Genomic DNA, 25131 nt, shown 5'->3' on the forward strand with positions numbered 1-25131 from the left:
TGTAATGAACAGTGTCTGATAATGCTGATCTAATTAGATTAAAAGTACTAAGTATTATTGTCTTCAATTGTTTCTATATTCACAAGGCTTGAAATATTTTTTTCCTTGAGGAGCAATTTTGGTAATCAGACCAGTTAACTGGGGAATGAGAGAAATATTCTTTGTACTAAATGTTTTGGAAGTGTTCAAATAAAAACAAAGACATCCAGAAAGAGAAAAGTTGAAATGATAACCTATAAAAAATGCTCATGAATATTCTCATAAATATTTGTGTGTTTAAATTAGGGCCATACAATACAGAAGAAATATTGTCATTGTCATAATGGCGGTACGCATATCACAAAGATGTCCAATTTTCATATGTAATTGTGTTTTTATCTGACTGTAACCAATGAGATCCAACCTAAACTGTGCATCGCCATCTAATGATAGAACAGTATCTACGAGTATTAGTAACATTAGTCAAAATAATTTTAAATACCACAGTAATAGCAATCTTGCAGTACTTACAGCTATATCAGTGTTTTTTTTTCTCACTATTTTGCAGCCCCAGTTTAGACAATTCATGTGTGAGACAATAATTCTCAAGAAGGATTTTTATAACTTTATCAAGCTCAGGAAATAGCATAATTTTCTCAAATTCACACTCTATAGTTGTGAGAAACATTAAGATTGAAATATATGGTGGCAAGTAGGCTAATTTTCGCTGTCAGATTATTGTAATTGATTTCAAAAGCAGGACAAAGTGGCCTAAATTACAAAACTCATCTTTTGTCAAGACTACAGTACAGGGAGTGGGGCATGTTGCATTTACCTGAGACAATGATTGTTAGAGATGTTCCGACTCTAACTTATTGTGCAAGAATCACACAGGAGACAGTACGCCCTTTGAACACTTACACGTGGAGAATTACTTCTGCAAGTGGAGAAATTGTTCGATGCTGTTGACACAGCACTGTTCGAACAAAGTCTGCCGCTGCACCCATGCAAGAGAGTATTTATTGAGAAAAGAAGGGTGGGGGTGACAATTTACATGTGTGGTGGCCAAGGTGGGGGTTGAAACACCTGGCCTCTGATCACATCATAGCGGGGGATGTTTTACGATGTTGAGTAGACAAAACAACTTTGATTGCGTCTTCTACAATTGGTCAATCAGTGCAAAGGATCTTAGCACTTTGTTCTACTCCTTTGTTAAGACAGGACAAGCTTAGGTCAATCACCACTGATTACATTCCAACATAATATGATCAACCTAATCTATTCAACCCTAACAATGATGACTTGGGAGCAATCCGTGGTCAATCTATGTGATCAACTGGCTGGGCACTCCTACAGTATACAATCCAGGATCATGTCGCTCCATTTTGTAAAACCATTTTACAAAATTGGCAAGATAATACATATTGTAAACCAATGGTTTAGATCACCTTGTCAAGATCTGTCAATGGAGATGTACTTTGAAATGGAGGAATGGAAATAAATATACTGTGGAGTAATTCCTAGTTAAAATACCACCTGCAGCAGCAGGTAGGAAACAATTAGGCTTTGAGCTGGCTTCATGAAGAAAATGCATTGAGTCAACTTAATGCAGTGGACTCTGTGTAGAGTGGTGACATGAAGTGGGCCCACTATGTAGTCTTCCACCATTTTAGAAAAAAACTAATCTGGATTTCGCATCTCTGCTAAACTGACTTTGACAAGTAATCCGGGAGCTCTCGCCAGCCTATGTGGGTCATTCACTTAGCGGTTAGATGCTAGCCACGATAACCACTAATACTATACTGCTACACTATATCATACAATGTCAGCGTAGAGGATTAGATATTTTTGGTGTCTTTAATTAGGGATGGAAGGTGATTTCAGGATGGCGTGTTGATGATGTTGGTAGCAACGGTTTGTGACGGCAATGTAAAACGGGCTTCGACTATCAAGCCTCCTCAGTCAACAAGACAAGTGCAGTCAGCCGACAACGACAACTTCACAATAATCATTTAGACACCCTCTGAAATGAAGTCTTGTGAGACAACATAGAGTAAAGTACGGTGACATTTTGTTTAATTTTCTGAGTTATAAAAGCTCGGACATTCAGTTTTACTACACCTAAATCTCGATTATCATGCTGATTTTGGGGTCCACAATTTCAAGTTAACTCCAAAAGTGCGTTGTATAGAAAGTCTTGTTTTTTCTTTTTCTTAGAAAGGCATGTTTATAGGCAGCCGAAGGAGGCCTTTGTTACGTTAATTTACATCAGGGTCCGTTTCCTCCACACACATCGAAGTCTGTTCACATATTATTAATATATATATATATATATATATATATATATATATATATATATATATATATATATATATATATATATATATATATATATATATATATATATATATATATTAAAATACAGCAATAAGCAATAAGCAATACACAGATGACAACATCAGGCGGATTGAGTCATTTTTATGCTATGTGAATTGGATGGAAGAGTGAATAAAGCAGCCACATATTCTACGACTGTGTCCAGCCACGCTCTTTGACTTGTGAGTGACTGTCGATGAGGTGCTTCCACGAACTTCCCCCTTTCAGAAATAAAATCAATCCTAGCTATCCGTAACACTGTAATAAAACAGCCCGACTTCTTATTATCAAATTGTTAAATTGATCACGGAAATTCATCAAATCACTAGATCCAAGCACGGTAGTCATTTAGCATTGTACAGTCCTGATATCATCCATTTGAAATACTACTTAAAAATGTATTCATCACAAAAAAAAATGGGGTCCATGACCAAACTGCGTTAGACAGAAAATTGTGAAGAATCGAAGCGAGTAAAATAGAGATTTAGGTGTATACAGGTCATCCCCTCCTTAAAACACATCTCTCCTATTTTAAACAACATAACTCACCTCGGAAATTACTCTGCTTTATAGAAACTGGCTGTGGGCATTGCACAAATCAAAAACTCAAGATGCATTTCGGGACACAGACTGTAATTGAATAATTTTGTTATTTAGTCTGTGGGCACTGTAATCTTTAAAGGGTCTTTCCTGTTTTCTGGCTTGAACAGGCCACATATAACATGTAGGGCCCTTGATATATGTTCTATAAGGTTTTATATATATATATATATATATATATATATATATATATATATATATATATATATATATATATATATATATATATATATATATATATATATATATATATATATATATATATATGTGTATATATATATATATGTGTATATATATATATATATATATATATATATATATATGTGTATATATATATATATGTGTATATATATATATATATATATATATATATATATATATATGTGTATATATATATATATATATATATATATATATATATATATATATATATATATATGTGTATATATATATATTTTTATATATAAGTTTGTTTTCCTTCAAACTCCCAGATACAAAGGTATCATATTATACCACTTTGAAACTTTGTTCAGATAAATCAAAAGGTGTTTATCCTTTCCACTCATGTTTTAATGTCACCTTTTGTCCTATCAAAATTTCACTCGCTCTATTTACCTCCCTGTCTAAACAGAGATCTCTCCCATCTTTGGCTTTTGTGCTTCTCTTCCTCCTGAGTTGATTTTCTTTCTCAGTGGTACGGTCTTCTCCTTATTTATTTTCTCCATTCTTTCTCATCTCATCCCTGGTCCTGCCTTGTCTCATGCTGTCTTCCAGTTTGTTTGTTTTGTTTTTTCATCTGTCTACACTTGTTCACCCCTAAACATTTCCTCCCTCGTCTTTCTTCTGCTTTGCTGGCGTAGCCACCCACACAAACACTGATTGTATGTCTACATACACACACAGCCAGAGTCAGAAAGAAATGGAGCTCATGCTCTGTTTGCTGGGGAGAACACATGCCAGAGACTTCAACAGAGGAGATTGAAAGCTTTCACCTGACCTATAGTGCATGTGCATTTGTTTGTAAGGGTGTGTATATGTTTACCACCTGCAAAATATCTGTTGTGATTTTAGGATGTGGAAACACACGCAAATTCATCTTTGTGTCGGGGTTTCCAGTTGACCGTGTTTAAGATTTTGACAGACAGCGTTGTTCCAATTTGGACATTCTGGTGCAGAGAGATACCGATCCCCTGACGCACCTGACAATTTGGTTACAGAGTAGACCGTGCTCTGCATAAAAAGGGGTGCATAGTCAATTTTGTGACAGGGCAGGTACATTTTAGCGTGTTTGTGATTTTGGCTGACAGCTCGGCGTCTTTTATATCAGGCCATTTTCATACATAGGCTCAGTAGTAGACCATTGCAAAGCATGTCGATTTTTTTTTTTTTTTAGCACAGATGGTCTTACTCAATTTTGGTGTCCAGTATTTAATAAAGGTCCAAGCGGCACCAGCGTGGTAGAGTCCCTCTGAATCTTTGTTGAAATTTAATTCATTGAACAAATAGTGATCATCAGCGGAATGTTTTGAAAAAGAAGAATGTAGCACAATTCATCTTTGTCATATGAGTCCATTGACAGGTGGAATTAGAATGTAGACCTATGAAGAGGCACTTTCACTGACACTCAAAATTCTGTAGTCCAGTGACTGCATTTTGAGACAATTATTTAAAACGGACAGACTTTAGATCTGATTGCAATATCCGTAACCTAGGCTGCTGGGTTAACATAGTAATTGTTTCAGCCACATCTTTATTGATTGGAGCCATTGGACTTACCTTGCATGCCTTTTGATATTTTCTTTCTTTACGAGGTGAAAGTTTGAGTTGTTACATAATTTGATAGCCCCACTTATGTATTCCACTGACTCAAGCGATATTTCTGCTCACTGAGCTCCTTAAATCCCTTTGAGAACATGTCAATTATCATGCATTTGGGTCCACAAAAGTTAGATTAGTGCCTACATTGTTTGACAATGCCAGGTCCTCCTGAACCGTATTTATGTCAGAGATGTCAAGCTCTCTTTTATTGCCACTTCATAATTGTGTTCAGTTTTTTTCATGCGTTTGCATTAACTGCAATCATCGTCTGCTGGTTTGAATATAAAGTGTTTTATTTCTTGCATTTGCATAACAACACTTAAAGGGGTGGGGGTATGGTAAAGTGACTGTTGTTAATAATAAACATGAAAGGCATTGTTTTGTAAGCCATTTTATTTCTTTCACAATACGGTTGCATTTTTGCCATGTGATTCAAAGACTAATTTTCTGTCAAGCTGTTGTGAGAAGCTACACAGTGTAGCAATACAACAAAGAGGCCAGGCACTACATTTTTGGCTTCCCTCATACAAGACTGACTCCTTTTGATTACACTGCTTCTTCATACTGATCTTTGCAGACAGACTCACTGATGAGGTTTTGCTGTACAGACCTTTCATCTGGTTCAGCCCAACATACAATATAGGTTTGAGAGAGATTAAATTCTACTTCACAGTTACTGCAGGCATGGAGCCAATGAAATGAAGTAAAGATGTTTCCATATGGGTTGAACGCAGGCATCCGAACCCTGGTCCCTAAAAACTCCATCACTATGCACTGGATTATACAGCTCTTGAGAACAATTTGAGTAACATGAAACAGCTCATTGAAAAGAGCTAATCATTGTACAGTCTGCTTTTGAAATGTTTGTGAAGACTAACATTCAACTAAAAACTACAAAAATGGATTGCATATCAAACTAAGATATATAGCACGTGCATTCATTTGTACCAAAATAAGACCAATTATTTGACACAAGAATCTGCACAAGACGCAAGTCTTCTTGTTTTTGGGGTGTACAAAATGTTTATGTGGATATACAGTGTCTACACAAAAATCTACAAATGCAGAACTCTGTGATGTAAAAAATGAGACCAAGGTAAATAATTTCAATACTCGTTCCACCGTTAATTGGCCTAAATCTATAAAGCAATTGTCACCACCATACTGCACTGTCACTATGAAGTTCGTTTGAGGATGATGAGCAGTGTTGAGTTTGGACCAAACATACTTTTTAGAATTATAGTCAAATACTGTTGGTAGCTTCCACCTTTATTTCATCAGACGTAAATGATATATAACTGCGCTCTTGCTAAATGACCAAATTGGATTCAGCGCACTGTCAAGTCAACTCAGCTTTATTTCTTAACTTTTGCTAATAATTAATCATTCTTCTTGATAATTCTTGGGAAAAATCCTTAGATAGTTTATGTAAAGAAAATCTACACCAGGTAGAAATTTTCAAGCTGTCACATTGTACAAGTTGTACTGCAAAACCTAATGGCGTGAATTTAAGACCCCCACTTGTGTGCTTTCAGTATCAGTCGGCTATGAGTATGAATCGTGTCCTGGAGTGATACAATGGGAGAGGAGAACAGCTCTCATGCAGGGCTTTGAGATGGTGCCCTCTCACCTCGGAGGTTGGTCCTTGGACAAACATCATTCCCTCAACATTCGTAGCGGTGAGTATATGTCCCAAATACATATTGAGTAAAAGTTGAACATTTTACTTATAGGCCATGAATGTGATCGGCCTATACCGATCACATGGATTCAGTTCTATTTGAGTGAATTACCAATCGTTCTTTTTTTAGATAATTGATTGATCTGAGAAAATTGAGATTAGTGCACCCTATTTACAAATCTCAATAATTACAAGGCCTGCAGAAAGAGATATTTATTTTACATCAATGTATTTCTGTATAAGTCTGATCTTACTACTAGCTGCTTCTTGGCATCTCTAAAGATGCTAAATGAAGACCTAATCAACTCAGTAAGTATAAGATTGTGTTTCACATTTTTTGTAATTCATCATTTTAAATGTCAGTACAGACAGATAACTTGAATCCATGTTTGTTTTGGTAAAGTTCTTTGTGATTGTAAAATCAGTTTGTCACCACACTGCACCAGCTTTGGTAGTTAGCAAATGGACTGTGAACATAAATAAATAAATGCAGTGTGCTCACACTATTGTCTGACAATGGAAACAGAGTAATATGCAAATGCAACCAACTGTATAATGAATTTGGCTACATTAAAACACATGAGTAGTAATTAAAAAGAGCACGAGCTGTGTAAAAGTTCAGCTGTGCTTCAGTGTGTGGCGATAGCGGTACACTGGACTGGGCAGTCCAAAAGACATTTCCGGACAGATTTTTCTGCAGCAAGATCATGGCTATTATTTTTATCACCTGATACGTATGTTGTCCTTTTGTATGCTACTTCCGTCATAAAATAGTGACTTGTTAGGCTGTCTGTTGTGATCCTGGCAGCATCAGTCATAAAACGGCCTCACTGGCTGAAAAAAAAAACTAATGGGGATGATCCCTTTATTGTTTTTAAATGATTGACCAAGACAAAATAATTATAATACTTATGAAGTAGAGTGAAAGTTATTAATAGATTTCCAAAATGTTGGCAAATGAAATTCTGACAAATGCAGTGTGTATTTTGCACTTCTAGTCAACAAAATAGTTTCCTATTCTTCTTTGAAAATGGATGATGAATAATTTTCAAGTATATTGTATTCTCCACACCATAAGGCGCTTCGGTTTAAATGGCGCAGACTCAATTGCGGCTGACTTTTCCGTACTTAATCCACACACGGGCATTTTATAGGATTTAGGTCTGGACTTCCACTGACCAATTATGGAACACATGAATATTCTTTGAGCTTCTTTCTGTTTAGGGCCTCTCTCATGTATCTGTATCTAGTAGCTAAAGCCTCGCAAGCCAATCCCGATTCCTTCCTTCATGAAAGCATTGTGAACCCTCAACTGCAGGTTGGACTGGTTCACTTAATTGTTGGTACAGGATTGAGTAGGGATTTCCAGGCTAATATTTAGCTCAGTCCAACTTCTCATAGCATTCATTTTCCACCACACACAGCACTTTGCATTTACTGTAGACTCCAAAGTGTTCCCTTTTGGTGTTTTCTGACAAAAGCACCTTTTCCACATGTTTGCAGTGTCTCCAACAAAAAAAAAAAAAATAGCCTTTCTTTCACTAATGTCTTGTGGCGTGCATATCTCATAGTTGTCCTGTGGACAGTTTCTGCCACTTGAGCTGTGTTTTTCTGTAGTTCTCCACAATGACTATGTGCTTCCCAGCTTCTTAGTCCAATGGTCTCACTTGCTGTGTACATTTTGGTGGAAAGTCATGTTTTTGTAGGTTCGCATTTGTATCAGAATTTTTCCATTTTTTATTATGGAATGAATATTGGCCCACGAGATGTTCAAAGTTTGGGACAATCTAGCCAGGCTATTCCCTTTGCCACAGTTTACCTGTCTGCTGACTTCCTCTGTCTTAATGATGCTGGTAATACAAATGTACACCACACATTTCAGATTTATAGTTGTTTAAAATGTTGATTATTATTTTGCTTTGATGACTTTGATTATTATTATTATTTTACTGTTATTTATTTTTTGTTATTTCACATGGCTTATTTTCAATAGACTTCATAGTTATATGCTACATTGTGTTGGTCTATAACATTAAATCTCAACAAAATCCATTCAAGTTTGTGATCGTAACGTCACAAAAAATGAGAGGACGTCGAAGTGGAATGAATACCGGAACTTTTTCAAGGAACTGTACCTCTCTTAAAGCGTGACACATCACTAAAGACTGCAAGTCCTTTACTTAAAAGTCGCTAGTTTATTGAATATAATGAATACAAATTATATGTGGTATTTGAACATATAGATTTAACCTACTCAGTGCACACTGTGGACCCTTTTTAAGAGCAATATACCTGTCGTGTACAATACACCGTACAGGGCACAAAACAAACTACCGGTAGTAATGAAACACTACACTTAACCCTGCAGAAAAAGACTTGAATTAAAGGACCGAAGGGAAAGGGAGACAACTGGACACAGATGCAGAACATTAGCACAAGTCAGCTAATCACACACACAGGAACAAAGAAAAAGAGATAAGGGAAACGTCAAAATCAAATTCAACCTTCTCCATAAAACAAAGGTTTTCCCAAGCAGCCCCAGATCTCGCATTCTGAACAGTTACAAACACATTAAGGTTTGTAATGGGCAGTTATCGGTATGTTTCCCCATTATATTGTTCATACATACGTATAGTGGAGGTTACATTTTGTAGTTATTGTTATGGTTTGGCAGTTCTAAAAACAATTAATATTCATAGTTGTTATGGACTTAGAAGCTCTCTCTGTTGGACAGTGCTGAGAACCACGAAGGACTAGCTCACGCTCCACTTTTTGTGTTCCAAAATCCATCAAGTGTTAATATAAGCAGTGATATACTTAACCCATTCCTCTTTTCCCAGGAATCCTCCACAAGGGAAATGGGGAAAACGTTTTCCTCTCCCAGCAGCCCGCGGTTATCGCCACAGTTATGGGGAACGGATTCTATCGGAGCGTCCCCTGCGGGCCAAGTTGCAGCGGTGCAGCCCGTGACCTGATGCTATATGCCCCTGTGGCACTGTCCAGTGGGCCCGATGGTTCACTCTATGTTGGAGACTTCAACTTCATCCGCAGGGTGCATCCAGATGGTTACACCAGAACCATTTTGGAACTAAAGTGAGTTGGAAGCAGAATTTAAGCAGAATTGCATTCAAATTAATTGCTATCATACTATGTTATGAACACATTCAGTGAATATGATTGAATGGGTTTCATTCTCATGAGAATGTGCAGTTGTCATACTTTAGATTTCAGTTTGTCTTCATGCAGAAGCAGTGTGTGTGCATTTCTGACTTTGCACACTCTAATCTACTCAGGCAGAGAGTCTTTACTGTGAAATTATGTTTTTGTGGTGGATTATGACAATATCACACCGTGCTACAGGCACTGCAGTCTCTATTGCTCTATTTTCTCAAGCGCAGTTTCTCAATGGAATTTCACTCTCATGTGTCCTTTAAAGCGTTCTTCTTATGTAACTTAACTCATAGTTGCCGGTGTTATTGCATCTCTTACTAATATTTCTGCTCCAGACTTTTATTGCGACTATATTTAATACTTCACTTTCCTGTGGGAAGAAACCGCAAACGGCTTCCTGCTTGAATTAATATTTGATGAACCAATGCATCAATTTTAATCAACCTTAATTATACTTTATCGGGATAAAACTTACTTACAGTCCATTGTGATTTTTTTTCAGTTCTCGCTAGAATTGTGAGTTACATTTTTGGCTTCTGCTCATTCTTTCTTCTTCTTCTTTAAATGCTCTATCGTGGATTCTTATCAGGAACCGGGACACCAGACACAGGTGAGAAAGGACAATATACACTTTTTTTTTGTCACACACATACAACACATTATGTGAGAAAATGCATTTAATAGCTAATTTAGTTTTGTTGGTTAGCCACACTCGTTGCAGTGAATTTGATACACAAATCGTCCTCAGTATGAACAATTATATATTTACTTAATATGTATGGTATTAATACACATGGGCCAACAATTGTGCTGCTTGGATGCGGACGTTTATCCTCTTTCATATCCTGGTTCAAAGAAAGCCTGCATGGGGCTTGGTTTGGCCATGCAGTCTTTGATGGCTTTGAACCTGGATAGCGTGAGCTCTTTACATCAAGTTCACAGAAAATTAGACATCTGGCACAGTGTATGTGTATGTATTACATTAACCTTTATGAGCAGCTTGAACTGTGTTGAATTTCTATGGTGTAATAGATGCTAACCAGCTACATGCAGAGGTTGAGTAACTAAGTTATTGTATCTAATAATACATCAATTGAAAAATGAGCAAAAAGTGCTAACTTACTTCGATGTAAATATTTGTGTGAATAAGGCAAAACTAAGAAAATAGACATTCTATTCATGGCTGATCACATTTGAAAGCAGTATTTGGTGTTGATATACATACCAGGCCGTCAAATGATCTGACAGGCGGTTGTCTGCAAATGTCGAACCAAAAAATGTAACGTTGTAAACCCTAATGCATATGAAGTCTATTCTTCTTGAGGCACTTAAGATACCCTTTCATCACTCTGGGGGTTTCTTCTTTACTTCCTGCTTCCATGGCTGCTTTTTACTGTTTGGAGCATATTTCATTATTATGCTATACTATTGTTCTCCCAAGTCAAATGCATTAATTATTCATCCATATTCCATATTCAGCTCTCAAAGCTTTCCTCTTCACATTTTTCTCTGCAAAGTGTCTATCAGCAAGCAGGTTTTTTAAAGCAAGGTGCCCTCAGAGGAGACAATATGGGATGTACTCAGTGTAAAACTAATGTCAGTTCGTTGTCTTCAAAAGGAACACATAAGAGGTAGACATTCTCTATAAAATAGCCTGAGAGACCTATAGTCAATATGATCGAGTCAGTTACCTTGGAAAGCTTTTTTTAAATTAAATTACATGTCATTGGAGCCGATTTGGTTGTTATGTTCATTTCCCTTTAATTGGATGCTTGCCTTTTGAGATGAGTTTCTAATTTAGAAATGAGACAGTAAAGTGATTTGTAATCAGCTCTGTCCACGGGCAATGCTTGCTGACACTTTAAGAGGCCCAACAAATATTTAATGCTGCACAGAGCAGTGACACACTTTGAAACTCGGTGAAAAACTCTCCTTGGATCAAGTTTAAATTATGTATGTGCAATTCAGTGCAGAGTTCTGCAAACAGTTTTACGCTTAATGGACTCAAATGACTGACAGCCCCCGGACTATACGCATTATTTTTCTATAAGAGAGGGGTCTTCAATCCTGTTCTTCGAGGGCCGGTTTCCTCTGCGATTTATTTCTCCCTGTTGCCCACACACCTGATCATATAATCAGCAAGGACTTGCTGAAGCTTAATAACAATCCTGATCATTTTAATCAAGTGTTTGGCAGCAAGGAGACATGCAAAACATTCATAAAACTGGCCCTCTATGTCCAGGTTTGAAGACACCTGTCTTACAGAAAAATGCAGCACTGTCCAGGAGCTGTCCGGGTGTTGGATGCTGGATGGATGTTCAAATTAATAATCAACATGGGATTTTTCCCCTTTGAGTGTTTTGATTAGATCAGGGGTAGTCAATTAACATTTAAAGTGGCCAACTGCACAGTCTTATGATATACCAACAATATCTATGAGAAGAAAATGCTAAATTGCCCATGTGAAATTTGTTCAGTGATACGGCTGAGTCCACATCTGTTTTGGCTATTGAGGAGCATGCCAGGTGCAAAGAAAGGGGAAAAAAGCTGTTTCTCACCATTGTTGTGACTGATTGGGGCAGTGTGGCTCTGTGGTAGAGTGTTTACCTCTCAACTCTAAGGTTACGGGGTCGATCCTCAACCCTGGTGACCATGTCAAAGTGTCCTTGAGCAACACACTGAACCCCAATTTGCTCCCAGTGTGAACCTGGCAGCGCCTTGCGTAGCAGAAGCCTACCATTGGTATGGGTGAATGTGAGGCATTGTAAAGCGCTCTGGGCACCATGTGGTGTAGATAAAAGCGCTATATAAGTGCAGTCCATTTAGCATTATCCCATGGTGCCAGTGTGTTTAAAGAAGGCTATTGAATTAAATTTGCAAAGGTACCACATGAGAAACTGGAATGCATGCTGAGGGCCAAGCAAGCATCCCAAACTAAACTTTGCCTATATTATAAGTATGTATTCAAAAATAATAATAGTTACATAATAAGAAGCCCATTGTGTTGTTTCAATAAATTGTTGCTTGTATAGCTATGGTATATAGCCTATATTTGTAATTACAAAGTACAACATTTAAACAAAGGTTTAAATGTTGTACTTTGGTAGGTAGGTAGGTAGGTAGGTAGGTAGGTAGGTAGGTAGGTAGGTAGGTAGGTAGGTAGGTAGGTAGGTAGGTAGGTAGGTAGGTAGGTAGGTAGGTAGGTAGGTAGGTAGGTAGGTAGATAGATGTGTATGTATGGAAAAAACTATAAAATTTAAAACTATAGAATTTACAGTTTCATACAGGCATGACATGGCAATTTGTCTTTGCCCTCTCCCCTCCACCATGCAGACAATTAGAATGGTGCTAACTTTAGAACCACTGTCGTCCTTCGCTAAGTCTCTTTTAAAAAAAATTCTTGCTTGTAAAATTAAAATATTCAAATGTATTACAAACGTGCCACTTTCAAATGTTTGCTGCTTTAAAACTACATGACTAAATCAACATTTACTCATACAATGAGTAATTGCGGACTTGAATGTACTCAGTAAAAGTGTTGCACTTTTATAACATTGCTCACTGCTGACCTCTCCTCAATAGCACCAGCCCGGCCCATAAATACTACTTAGCCATGGACCCAATGGGAGAAGTTCTTTATGTGTCGGACACCAGCAGTCGCAGAGTGTACAGAGTGAGGAACCTCGGTCAGCCGAAAGATCCATCACGCAACTTGGAGGTGGTAGCTGGGACTGGGGAGCAGTGTTTGCCTTTTGACCAGACCCACTGTGGAGAGGGCAGGAAGGCCACCGAAGCTGCACTCAATAACCCTCGAGGTAAGACCCTGTCACTGTAAACGTTTTTTTTATTAATTGACTGGTTATTTTTGTTGCACTGCATAGACAAATATACGTCAAGGTCAAGGTTAAAGGTGAACAATGCAACAGCGCATTCTATTTTCTGCATTTAACTCTTTTCTGAGGAACTACAATCTAGATCTTTCATTAGCATCTTGGTTAGTGAAGCTGACTTGAAGCTACCGGAGCAACTGGAGTACACACAATTCTGTTTTTTGAAGTTTAGCAAGTTTGTTTTGTGTTCTAGCATGACTGTGAAAACAATGTCAATTAAGGCATGGTTGTATGAGTTTAGTGCGGAAGCGCTATGTTACCCATAAAGAGTCATGACCTCCATCCAGCCAACCATCCATTATCTATACTACTCGGGAAGGTGGAATCTATCCGAACAATGACCAAAGGCGGAATGCACTCTTAATGATGGCCATCACGTAATCACAGTGCACATACTGTATAGAGAAAAACCCTTCACAACCAAATGCTGATATTATCTTACATTTGGACTATTAATGTGACAAAAATTGTTTGTCATTTGCATTGTGGGAAAAAGATCTGAGTGGTTTCAAATATGAAAGAACAATGTTTTGTTTCATGATTGCGCTGTTTACACAAAAAGTCAAACATCGCTTTGCATTTTCAGTAACTGATTGCAAAGACTATATTAAGATGATTAGTCAAGGATAAAGATAGCTTCTATTTTATGAATTGTACTGTGATTTGTAATAAACAATGTTTAGGTGTGTTGTAATTATCTCAACTCTAAACATTATACAAATATTCATGTTATGTTTTGCTGGTTATGTGTTGACGACAACACATCGTTTGTGTGATTATCTACATTGCTTATTCAATGGCACTTTGAATGGATGCTTTCATGCATATAGTATACTGCATTACTGGTTTAAAGATCGTCCTGTGTGTTGGTAAAAACATCCATTTGCATCTCCAGCAGTCGGCCCTCTTGAATCAAGCTAAAACTATATGAAGCATTCATTGTTGGGTGCACATCATTCACATAACATCAAGTGTAGCACTGAAAGGACTATTTTTATTATAAGAAACATTTCTCTCAGAAGAGGGCTAAATACCTTTCATTGATGGTTCAATACCATTCTGAAAAGAAAAATAGCATCTGGAAAAAAAAAAAGCAATTATATTCCATGTCCTGGGTGTCAGATACTCGTTATGTTGGTATTATAACGATTTTTTACAGAAATATGTGATACAATCCAGTACAGTAGCTTGAAGTGTACCACTAAATATCACACATTGAGTACTTTCAAGTTTGGTCAACATCTGATGGTGGTTGCTCTGCAGCCTACCTGGCGTACAGTGGACTTTCTCTCATATGGTAGCTTATTAAAGTCACCTAGTTAAAATATTAAAATCACCAAGTGAAAAAAAACAAACGCTTTCCATCCATAGGCAAGCAATCTATCTATCCACTCAATAGTACAGCCCTGTCAATGACATGACGTCACTCATTCCAACATGGCGCCGTCTATTAACAGTAGCGATGGAGATTATTTTGGCAAATACAAAACCAGACACAAAAACAGTTACCATAGATATTGATCAAACCTTACATTATTGTTCCCTTTCCCAGCAAGACCTCAATGTGCAACTTCCACGGGTACACTTTAACTTGCTCACTTGTATTGGCATCCGCTTGTGCCACATTTGTTCTATAATAGGATTGGTTTAACTACCAGTACCTTGCTTGTAAAAGGCATACCTATACCCATCACTATTATCTTTGAATCGCTAACGCTACAATTCCTCAAAAGGCTCTGCAGTGAGGCTTCACATTCCATAAGGACTTTAGGCATTGAGGTTGGAGTAACACCCTTTGAATGAAAGCTGCATCAGCGCCAGAGTGATATTAGTCTTTTTCCTAACTACTGTTGAAGACATGTAAAGTTTTTAGGTGTCTACCGTTATTCCTCACCAATACATTCTAAATTTTACAATCAAAAAGGTGCATGGGACGTTTACATTATAATAAAGATTTAATTAATTGTGTGGTCATGTATAAAGGTAAAATCCTAAAAATGTGCATTGATATTTTATCCCAACCGTATACGCAACAAAAATTTAAAAAATTGAGCAAGGACAATACATATACTACTATGGCTTTGGAAAAGTCAAAATGATCTGATGAAGGCTTGCCAAAGTCATCATCTCATGAAGAAAAATTCTCCTGCAAAATATCTAATGCAATTTTTTTGTTTTAATTATCATTTTGACAATAGCTGTATTCATGTTGACTGCCAGCATGACAGCATGGCAATGTAGTCTGACAATGAATACCCCAGATATTTAACACTATAGCATGGTTAGGCCACAATTAAACACCTTACATGCGTGAGGCTGCCAAGTACCTAAAAGGTAGTGTGCGATGGTATTTTGGCCATTTTTTGAATTATTTTAAACTTATTCTATCAAACTATCAATGATGGGGGGAGGACGGTGCTATAAAGACCCGAAGGCTCAAGAACAGTGCTAAAGTTCAACCAGCAAGACACCATGGATGCCTGTTCATAATCTCCCAGCCCACCACATTCTAATGGGGGTTCCACATGTTGCTTGTATTTTTTTCAAGGCCGTCTGGCAGAGCTTATGAGGTCCAGTCGCCACTGAATAAATATTTGATCACCCATGAATTAAGTCATCTTTCTATATTTTTATCAGCAACTAATTCACAATTTCATATCTCATATAGAATAAAGATTGTAACTCTAAATTCCAAAACTGTCACTCTCTCTCTCTCTCTCTCTCTCTCTCTCTCTCTCTCTCTCTCTCTCTCTCTCTCTCTCTCTCTCTCTCTCTCTCTCTCTCTCTCGGTCTCTCCCTCTCCTCTCTCTCTCTCTCTCTCTCTCTCTCTCTCTCTCTCTCTCTCTCTTTCTCACTCTCTCCTCTCTCTCTATTGTACTGTTTAATTAAAATAAATGGCATAGCTTTGTTGTTGCATTGCATAAATAATTAAGCTTCTGGTCCCATTACAAACCACCTCCAAATTTGTATATGCCTTAATACGGATTATCTTTTTTATTTGTGTGCATTCTGTGTTTCTCCAGCCGACTAAGTTTCTCATTCACGCAGTGACTGCAATAGCAATTTTTCTTTTTAGACTTAAACTCTCACCGCTCATTCAAGGCAATCACAGCCTGTCCCTTTTGCACATGCTATTGTTGTCTCACAACTGCCGTTTTTTTCCCCTGGTGGCCTGAAACAGGGGCGGCCATGGCCGTGGGATTGGTGTAAACATAACCTAAACAAAGGACAGGAAGTGGCTGAAACATACTAAACAAGTAAACAAACTCACCTCTTTCTTACGAAAAGAAAGTATATTTCAATAATTTACCAAGTGAAGTAATTATGAACAAAGAAAAAAGGACAACAGCTGAGGATATCTAGCATTATGTGTTCTGTTTTCTTTCTTGTAGTCAGAATTTTTATTACAAGGAAAGTTTTTTGGGTGAAAAAGCCCACATTTTGTTCTGTTACCCCGTTCACTCTTGTCATTAACAGGCAGTTATTTTCTGTGGACTATTCAATGAACTAATGTGAGTCCAGCCCAAACCTCTGGATATTGTACTACTTACATGGAAGCACATTAGCACATTTAAAGGTTGCCAAAAGGTGGTGCCAGTGTTTGTATATTGTGGCTGCACTGTCTGGTGAGCAGTCTTTATATTCTGTAAATAAATTCAGACAGAGTTCTTTCTTAAATTAATTTGGACCAAAGTTCTGCTTGACTTGGTTGTGAAAGTCCCTCAAGTCTTTTAATTTAGAAAGTTCATGATTCTCAATGGTGACCATCCCCATGGTTTTCCATAAATGCATGTTAATAGTTTTGACACAATTAAACAAGCCTGGCATTTCATGTAATGTTTTGATTTAATTCCTTCTTATTGGAACTTAACATACTCCAATACGCGCATCATTAAATTAGATAGGTCCCCTTCCTTGAGGAACGTATTGGGTGCCTCACCATGTGCATTTCAATGCAGATGTATGTCCTCCATCTGAGACTAAATATTTATACACACATACATGAAAACAATAACACGACTATAATTGCTGTCCTTTAAAAAAAATAATGCATCTGTCCATTTTTTGTGTCCGAAATGCGGACACCCCATTAACGTAATGGGACAAAATCAGCATCTGTTCACATGGAGAGTTATCATTAAATTAAAATTAAATGTGTGACACTTGACTGGAAGCAAGGTCTTCTGTTGGGATAAAGAAAAAAAATATTTGGAAGTGTCATCAAAAGCCTACTAAAATAGTGCGTTACCTCTTGTTTCTGTTCAGGCAACCTGATCCAATGAGATAACCTTTATTCGTCCCTCAATAGGGAAATTGCAAAACATAGTGCTTATAATGCATAAAATAAGCCCATAGTGTTTTGCTTGAGAAGACAGAATGACTTCTTTGAGTGCTCGACTTCTGAGCATAAAGTACTTTTGTTTCCTCATTTTGCCTCAGGTTAGAGCAACTTTTGCAGGCCAGGATTGACAAGTCGGGGAAAACACGATCATAATAAGGTCATTTTCCCTTGACAATCAGATGAGAGGAGACCCTAATTTGGTCTGCTGGGATTGTAATGTTTAAGAAAGTATATGTTCCCAAGAAGAAATAATCACTGTCCTCATTCACGCCCACACACTCAGCCACCTTTTGGCTTGACATATGGCAGTTGAGATAGAGACACGGCCCTGTCAGCCATCAACCTGCTGTGCAGACAGTCAGTTTATGTATTGCACAATAAACAAAGTTGCCTGTGCTTCAAATGTCACAGGATTGCAATATAGTGTAGCTTATATTTTGAAGCCAGGTCTATGAGTTTTGAGAACATGATGTGCAAATAAAAGATTGGAGCAGATTCCTTCTATAATTTGACCGCTGATCTGAAAACTATTATATTATTATATTTGCTTGCTGCAGAACATTCTGTTTTCATTCCTTTATGCAGCAATAGAAAATTGCGTCCCTCCCGTTCCCTCATGCTCTGGTATTTTATACTCTTTGACTCGTTGCGCTTCACAGAGTTTTGTGTGGCCATAGCGCTCTGACTAACCAGCTTAGAAAGGCTCTGGAGGTTTCTGCCCGAAGCCTCCCAGTACCTAGTCATCTGCCACAGCCCACGCTACTCCTCTTTCCTTCAGCTTTGAACCAATGATAATAAGTTAGACTTCACAGAGAAATATCTGTCTGTTTAATTTTTTTCCAAGATGGTTCTCTGTGATTCTATGTCATTGATCTTGTCATGTGACTCCCACCCCGGTTTGCTTTTCTCCTAATGAACAGCTTCCTCTCTCTTTACGCTCTGTCAAACATTTTCCATGCGCCATCAGTGGATCATCCGTGTGTTGACATAGCTGCAGTAGGATTGCTGTGGCACGTGTGACAACATTGCAAACAGTTGTTACAGTAATCCATAATTTAGATTTGGCCAACAAACTGCAGCCCGATTGAGCATGCTACTGCTGTGCAAGATTATATTATAAAATGCACAGATTAGATGGCCTTCAAACACTTTATGAATGCAAGATCTGGAGCATTGTTTTGAGTTGGCTCAACATGTGCCAATGCTGTCAATTAGCACGCCAAATAAAAGGCCTCGCTCCATTTAAAATGGATCCCTCTGTTTTACATGAAAGAGACAAATTCCCTTGAGACGCAACAGCCGTGGCCCACATCTATGCACTCTTTCAGTTTACAACACAAGAGGGTGATTCATTTGTAGTGAATAAGAGCTGTGTGCATGTAAAATTAAACATATCTGTCTTTAATATGCAGACCGTGAGAGATCCTCAGGTGTGCCGCGGGGAATTATCGAGTTTTACTTGCTCCAAAAATTCTTTATTGCAAAAAAAAAAAAAAATGTTTTACTGCCGTAGGATCCAGTGAATCACACTTACGCATCTATTATTAGCCGCCCCCAAATCTGTTTTTTTCTCTGTACTTCTGTATTATATTGTCTTGTGATTTTCTGGTATGTTGGATTGGAACGTTTGAAATGTGCATGCACGGGATGGGGGATGGGTCTTCCGACCCATCCCGTGAGTGGAGTTTAAATGTGAAGGCAATTGATGCTAGAGTGGTGTGGCGTTTTTTGTTCTTGACGTAATATATGACTCAATAAATGTTGACTCAATAAAAAGTTGACAAACACCAATGTAGTCGAATTTAAACAAAAACAACAAAAAAAGTTATGCAATATTTTTATTTGGTCTTTTACTGTATAAGTTTTAACATTTTAATGTTCTTAACTTGTTGGGAAAGGGCACACTCTACTCCAGCAAGTGTGAGTGTGTCCGTGCACACGTGCATCTGCATAGTAGTGCAAAGGCTGTCACCCCTACTGACCCACAGGGGGCAGACTAATGCTCTTTCTTATCAGTGGCTAACATGCTGCTGCCTCATTCTCCCTCTTGCACGTTGACCCCTTTCTCCTCTGTTGCTGTCTTTTTGTCTTCATTGTCTGCATCTTGGTTTTCTTTAAACAGACAAGCATGCACAGTGGGCCTCATCTCTCACCCATCTGCACTGCTAGGCTCATCACCAGAGTAAACATATTCAGTGTGAACGGAAGAATTACCAGTTTTTTTCACCATGTTCCAAAGAAAGGGAATTTAATGAGACCAAAAGGAAATACAATGTCTACAAGAAGTGATAAATGCTTCAGATGGCACACATTTTGTCAGCCACCCACCAAAGACCGTAAGATCGAAGTTCAGCGCCGACCTTGTCTGAGGGTTGAGATACTGTACAGTAAGCAGCTTAGCTGAATGAATAACCCCTCACGCTGAATAGTCCCAATCAGGATCAAACATTTGGTGCTTCTCGCAAGTGTGTCCATCACTATCAAAACGACAGGCTGCCAGTACACAGGAGCCGATGTGTGCAATTGGGTATATTTATCAAGGTTTCTCTGTGCAAGTGCAACACAAATCATTCGAGCCCTATATTTTCTACATCAGTCCCTTCTCAAAATGTATTTGTGGGTCACTATAGAAAGGCTACAACATCCCCTCTGGCTATATTGACGCTATAAGCAGCTACTCTCTATTATAATGTGCTAATGCTTATACTATTGTTATTCTACAACAGGCTCTCATAGGGTATAGTGCGTTGATTGTCTCACACGCCAGAGAAAGATAGAGAGAGTGGGTGAGTGGATTCGATTGATAGAGTGAAAGGGAAGAAAAAGGGGAGACTAAATGCAATCAAGAATCAAAATCTATCGTGAATGAAAAAAAGTGAATGAAGTAGAGAGGGAGAGAGAACATTTCATCTGCATAACAAATTAGCCCTGTGGCAGCCTTTATTGGGTCAACTGGCATCATTGTTCCTTGCAAAACAAGTGCATCTCATCAACCTAGCTCTATTTTTTAGCTCCGAGATTTTTTGGGGTGTGTGTGTAAGCTTGTGCGCAGTTTTTAACAACCTCCTCTTGCATTTCATTTCACATTGACCGAGCTTTTGCCATTGCCCCCAGACATTCTTGCATTAATGATGCATTCATGAATTAATCACACAGTGAAGGAAAACAGCTGCATACCTTTTGATAATAATGACACCATTAGGTCATACTACATAGTTATATACTGCAGTATTGTTTTCCCTTATTATTATTTTTTAAAATGCTGTTTGTGCTACAGACATGTAATGCTGAGCAGCCACAACAGGAAGTATTGCCCACTACATGTTTCTTAGAAAACATGTCCAGAGAAGAAGAATTTGCCAGTGGCAAAAACAGAGGGCCAATCAAAGAGTACCCGCTGCACACAGATCCACTGAGGACCTGCCAAGCCAGTGTGCAGTTTATGCACGACAGGAAAAAGATGTGGTTCGTATTGTGTTTGTATATTTATTGCAGAATTTCTCAGTTGGAGAATTTGCAATGGCTGATGTGAGCGTTTGTGACAGAGGTGGAAAAATATTAAAGCGAATCGCACACAAAAACACACTCACTCACACACACACCCATACAGTGTACTCCTTTTAAGTGTAGTGCATTGTGATCCCAGAGTTTCTTTAAATAATCCATGCATTCTCACTTTGGAGGACATGTTCTCACTGGGAATTCCCAAACGACCTTGAGCACTGAAAGTGACGTTAGTCGAAAGAGAGTCAAGTATAGGTCCTTCATTCCATCATACAGGTTATGAGTGAGTGAATTTGAATGGATTCCACGCAATGAACAGCTCAACCTGAAGTATTAAAGAGCTGCTTGCAAAGCGACAGCTACTTTGTAGCTGAAGTAAGGCGGTGGTGAGAGATTACCAAAGCACACTGTGTGTCTAATGAAGCCCATTGTCAATAAGAGATGGCTGTAGGCCAGGAGCCAAGTCAGTTGCATCGAAGGTGTTAAGTTGGTGCTACTCTGTGTGCTTCCCCTTTTTGTGATGGACAGTCTCCGGCTTTTTAGTCCCTGGACTCAACTCCACTCCCTTCCCTGAATGGACACAGAGTTAGTTAGGGTAGTCTTGTTAAAGGGATGTCACTTTGACAATGTCAGCATGATCATGGAGAATGTGACACATGTGTCTCTTTAACTATTTGAAATGGCCAATGCTGGCAGCTGGCCTGTCAACCTCCACTGGGAGCCTGGCAAACTGACAGGAGGAGGGGAGCTTTGCCAATGTGGCGGGAAATAAATTGCATTTTCTCGAGGTGGGTGCCCAACATAGCCGCACACGCTGACACAAACACACGCTCGCGCACACACGCACACACGCAGAGTACGCGGGTGATGCTGCGATCAAGGCGATAGTGAGCTTGTGCCCGTGTGGGTCGAAAGCTATCTTGATTCTTTAAACACACTGACAGAACGATGAATAAGGAGCGTGATGGTGGCAGACAAGGTTTACTTGAAAGTCCAATTTCACTTGCATGTGTTGGGGCGGAGGGTGCTGGATGTAACTTTGTATTGAGGTCAAATGTGGTGACAGGAATGGTTCAAGAGAAACAGTAAATGTCACTTGGGTGCCATTATCACTTTTAGAACCAAGATGCTTTCTCGAAAGGAGCACCTTCACTGTCAACATGTGGACGCAAAGTCTTAAATGGTTGCAAAGAAAGATTTTCTAGTTGTCTCTGACTCTAAGCAGAAACTTTTTTTTGCCCAACAAAAAAGAAAGCTTTTTATAATCAGCCGACATTTTTACCCCACCGTTTTAGTTATGAAAACATTTATTTCCCCACTCTGCTAATATCCTCTCTTCTACCATTGTAGAGCATCTCTTGTTGTGATAGTGTGTTTGGTAAAGAGGCTCTTTTGTGAGACCTCCCTGTGTTTGTTTGATGTTCCAAACAGTGTGAAATAATCTGCAGACACTGCACTGATCCAACCCCCTCAGCTTTTTGTGGAGCATTCTATAGTCCAGAGCATTTCAATTGCTTTTATAATTGAGTTTGTCTACTGCGTTTGTGATTGCCGAATCTCTTTTTTATTATTATGAAAGAAGAGAATTACCGCCAAGGCGTATGTTTCACTCACCAAGAATGTTTACGTACGTGCAAAACATTGCAACCATTTCAAAGACCCCTAGTTTTGTGGAGTTGCCATACATTTATGTGGAGTAATTACTCATTACAAAATGGCAGATTTCAATAATTAATTCATGCAGGCTAATACATTGACAAACTTATAGACGAGGATAATTAGATAAGCTACAATGTTTGATTCAGGCTTAATTACAAAGTTGGTGTCTGTTCTGAAAAAGCTTTGATGAATAGTTAATGAGATGTCGCATGAATTATGATTGCTCTCCAAAGATCCACCAAAGATAAACAGCCACCCATGTGGTGAACTTGTACGGAAAAAATTGACTCGGAAAATTATTTTCTGTGTTGTGTTTCATAAAAATGGGAGTTATTGTCCATTGTACTGTAATCGCACGTTTACACACGTTTGGTGCATCGCTTCACTTTACATCTTTAAAGTCCACACTTTAAAGTAGTCGGTGAAAGTAACTTTAGTTGTTCTGCTACAGCGCAGCGGTATGTGCACATAAGAACTGCTGTAACTAAGGATATGCTATAATAAAACATTAATGAATATCTAATATCCATCATTATGATAATAATGTAAGAAAATAGCGCCCCATGAAAATGTTTAGCTACTTTATCTAATTGTTGATTCATTGCGTCTTGCGACAAAGGCAAAATTGAGAGCACTATTTGGCTGCCACCAGCCCAAGCACTTCAGAATAAGTCTCAACACGTTTGTGATCTCAAGAACAACAAGGCAATGACAATCAAAAACTGGACGCAGTTTTGAAAGTACAGAGAAACTATTGTTTGAAGAAAATAAGGTAGTGCAGGTGGTGCTGTCCATCTGTCAACATACACTTGTCACTTTGTACAAATTAAGGCACCGTGGGTCATAATCAATAGCTAGCATCATTTGGATGCTGTAATAATATTTCAAGCCATGTAATTAACACCCACCGAGAAGAGGAATATGGCAAGGCGGGCAGAATGACGGACGATTGCGGTAGCAGCACGGTACTGTGAAATTATAGTGCACCTGCTGTTTCACAATGTTGTGAAATATTGCAATTGCAAAAAAAGAAATAAAAAGTAGTAGCTGCAATTATGGACCATTTAGATGTCGTATTTGCTATTTCCTATTCTGTTGGTGCTATTTGAAATTTGTCCTGTAATGATGATCTGAAACTCAGTTTTTAGGGATTTAAAAGAGCAGACAAATATTTATGGGGATGGGCAACTTAGATATTGGACGGAAACAGAATTTTTCATAACAAAAATGCCATTTTAAATATATTGGTGCATATGTCTGTATTTTTTTTTATCATTCAAAACACTATCAGGGAACGAATGATAGGGCCTTTAATAGTTCTTGTTATTTTTGTGAAGTGAGGACGAAACTTCACCAAAACCTATCATGTCATTGACAGTGTAAGAAACAAACCTATCCAGGAGCAAGGTTCCATATTCTAAGTTTTATATTGTTTATCTTGAACACATTTTCACATCATCAATAACCATCTATCATTTTATCTCATGGAGATCTTTGTCCTTCAAGCTATGAGGCAACAGCGTGAACCAATCTTGCAACATTCAGCTTATTAGTTGTACTAAGTTCATTTTGTTTTCACTTGTCAATCACTTCACTGGTTCTTTTATCACAAACAAGATATTTTAGGTAGCATTACCTGACATGTTTCGGCTTGTACTTCGGCCTTCATCAGAGTGTTTTGATACAACCACACCAGTGACACTCTGATGAAGGCAGAAATACAAGCCGAAACATGTCAGGTAATGCAACCTAAAATATCTTGTTTGTGATAAAAGAACCAGTGAAGTGATTCAGCTCATTATCTGTATATACAGTAATACTTGTAAATCACTAACCTGTGATTTGACATTGATTCATCTGAGTTGTAAACGAATGTGTGCAATACTGGTTGAACAATAAACACTGTCCTATGCCATCCAATACAATTCATGCAATTCCCAGGTATAAACACAACAAAATCTTCATTGCTTGTAAATATCTTTTATTGGTTGTTAATGGTTTTGTGAAGCTTGAGGGTGCATGTAAGCCAGATGGATGAAATGTCATGTATAAATGTATATCTCCTTCATTATAATATCCTTTAGATAGATCTTCTTTGTGATTGTGTTGCA

General features: G+C 38.1%; 1 protein-coding gene across 1 annotated transcript in view; it reads left to right on the forward strand.

Moving 5' to 3' along the window:
- Positions 1–25131, forward strand: part of tenm1 (teneurin transmembrane protein 1) — a 175665-nt gene that overhangs the window by 110775 nt on the left and 39759 nt on the right. Inside the window, exons 18-21 of the mRNA XM_085905448.1 lie at positions 6309–6452; positions 9295–9547; positions 10215–10235; positions 13208–13440. Coding sequence (XP_085761574.1) covers positions 6309–6452; positions 9295–9547; positions 10215–10235; positions 13208–13440 — 651 coding nt within the window. The remainder of the gene's footprint in view (positions 1–6308; positions 6453–9294; positions 9548–10214; positions 10236–13207; positions 13441–25131) is intronic.

The sequence above is a fragment of the Syngnathus leptorhynchus genome, chromosome 2, assembly GCF_054491065.1.
Source record: "Syngnathus leptorhynchus isolate UIUO chromosome 2, UIUO_Slep, whole genome shotgun sequence".
In the NCBI taxonomy this organism is placed as follows: Eukaryota; Metazoa; Chordata; class Actinopteri; order Syngnathiformes; family Syngnathidae; genus Syngnathus; species Syngnathus leptorhynchus.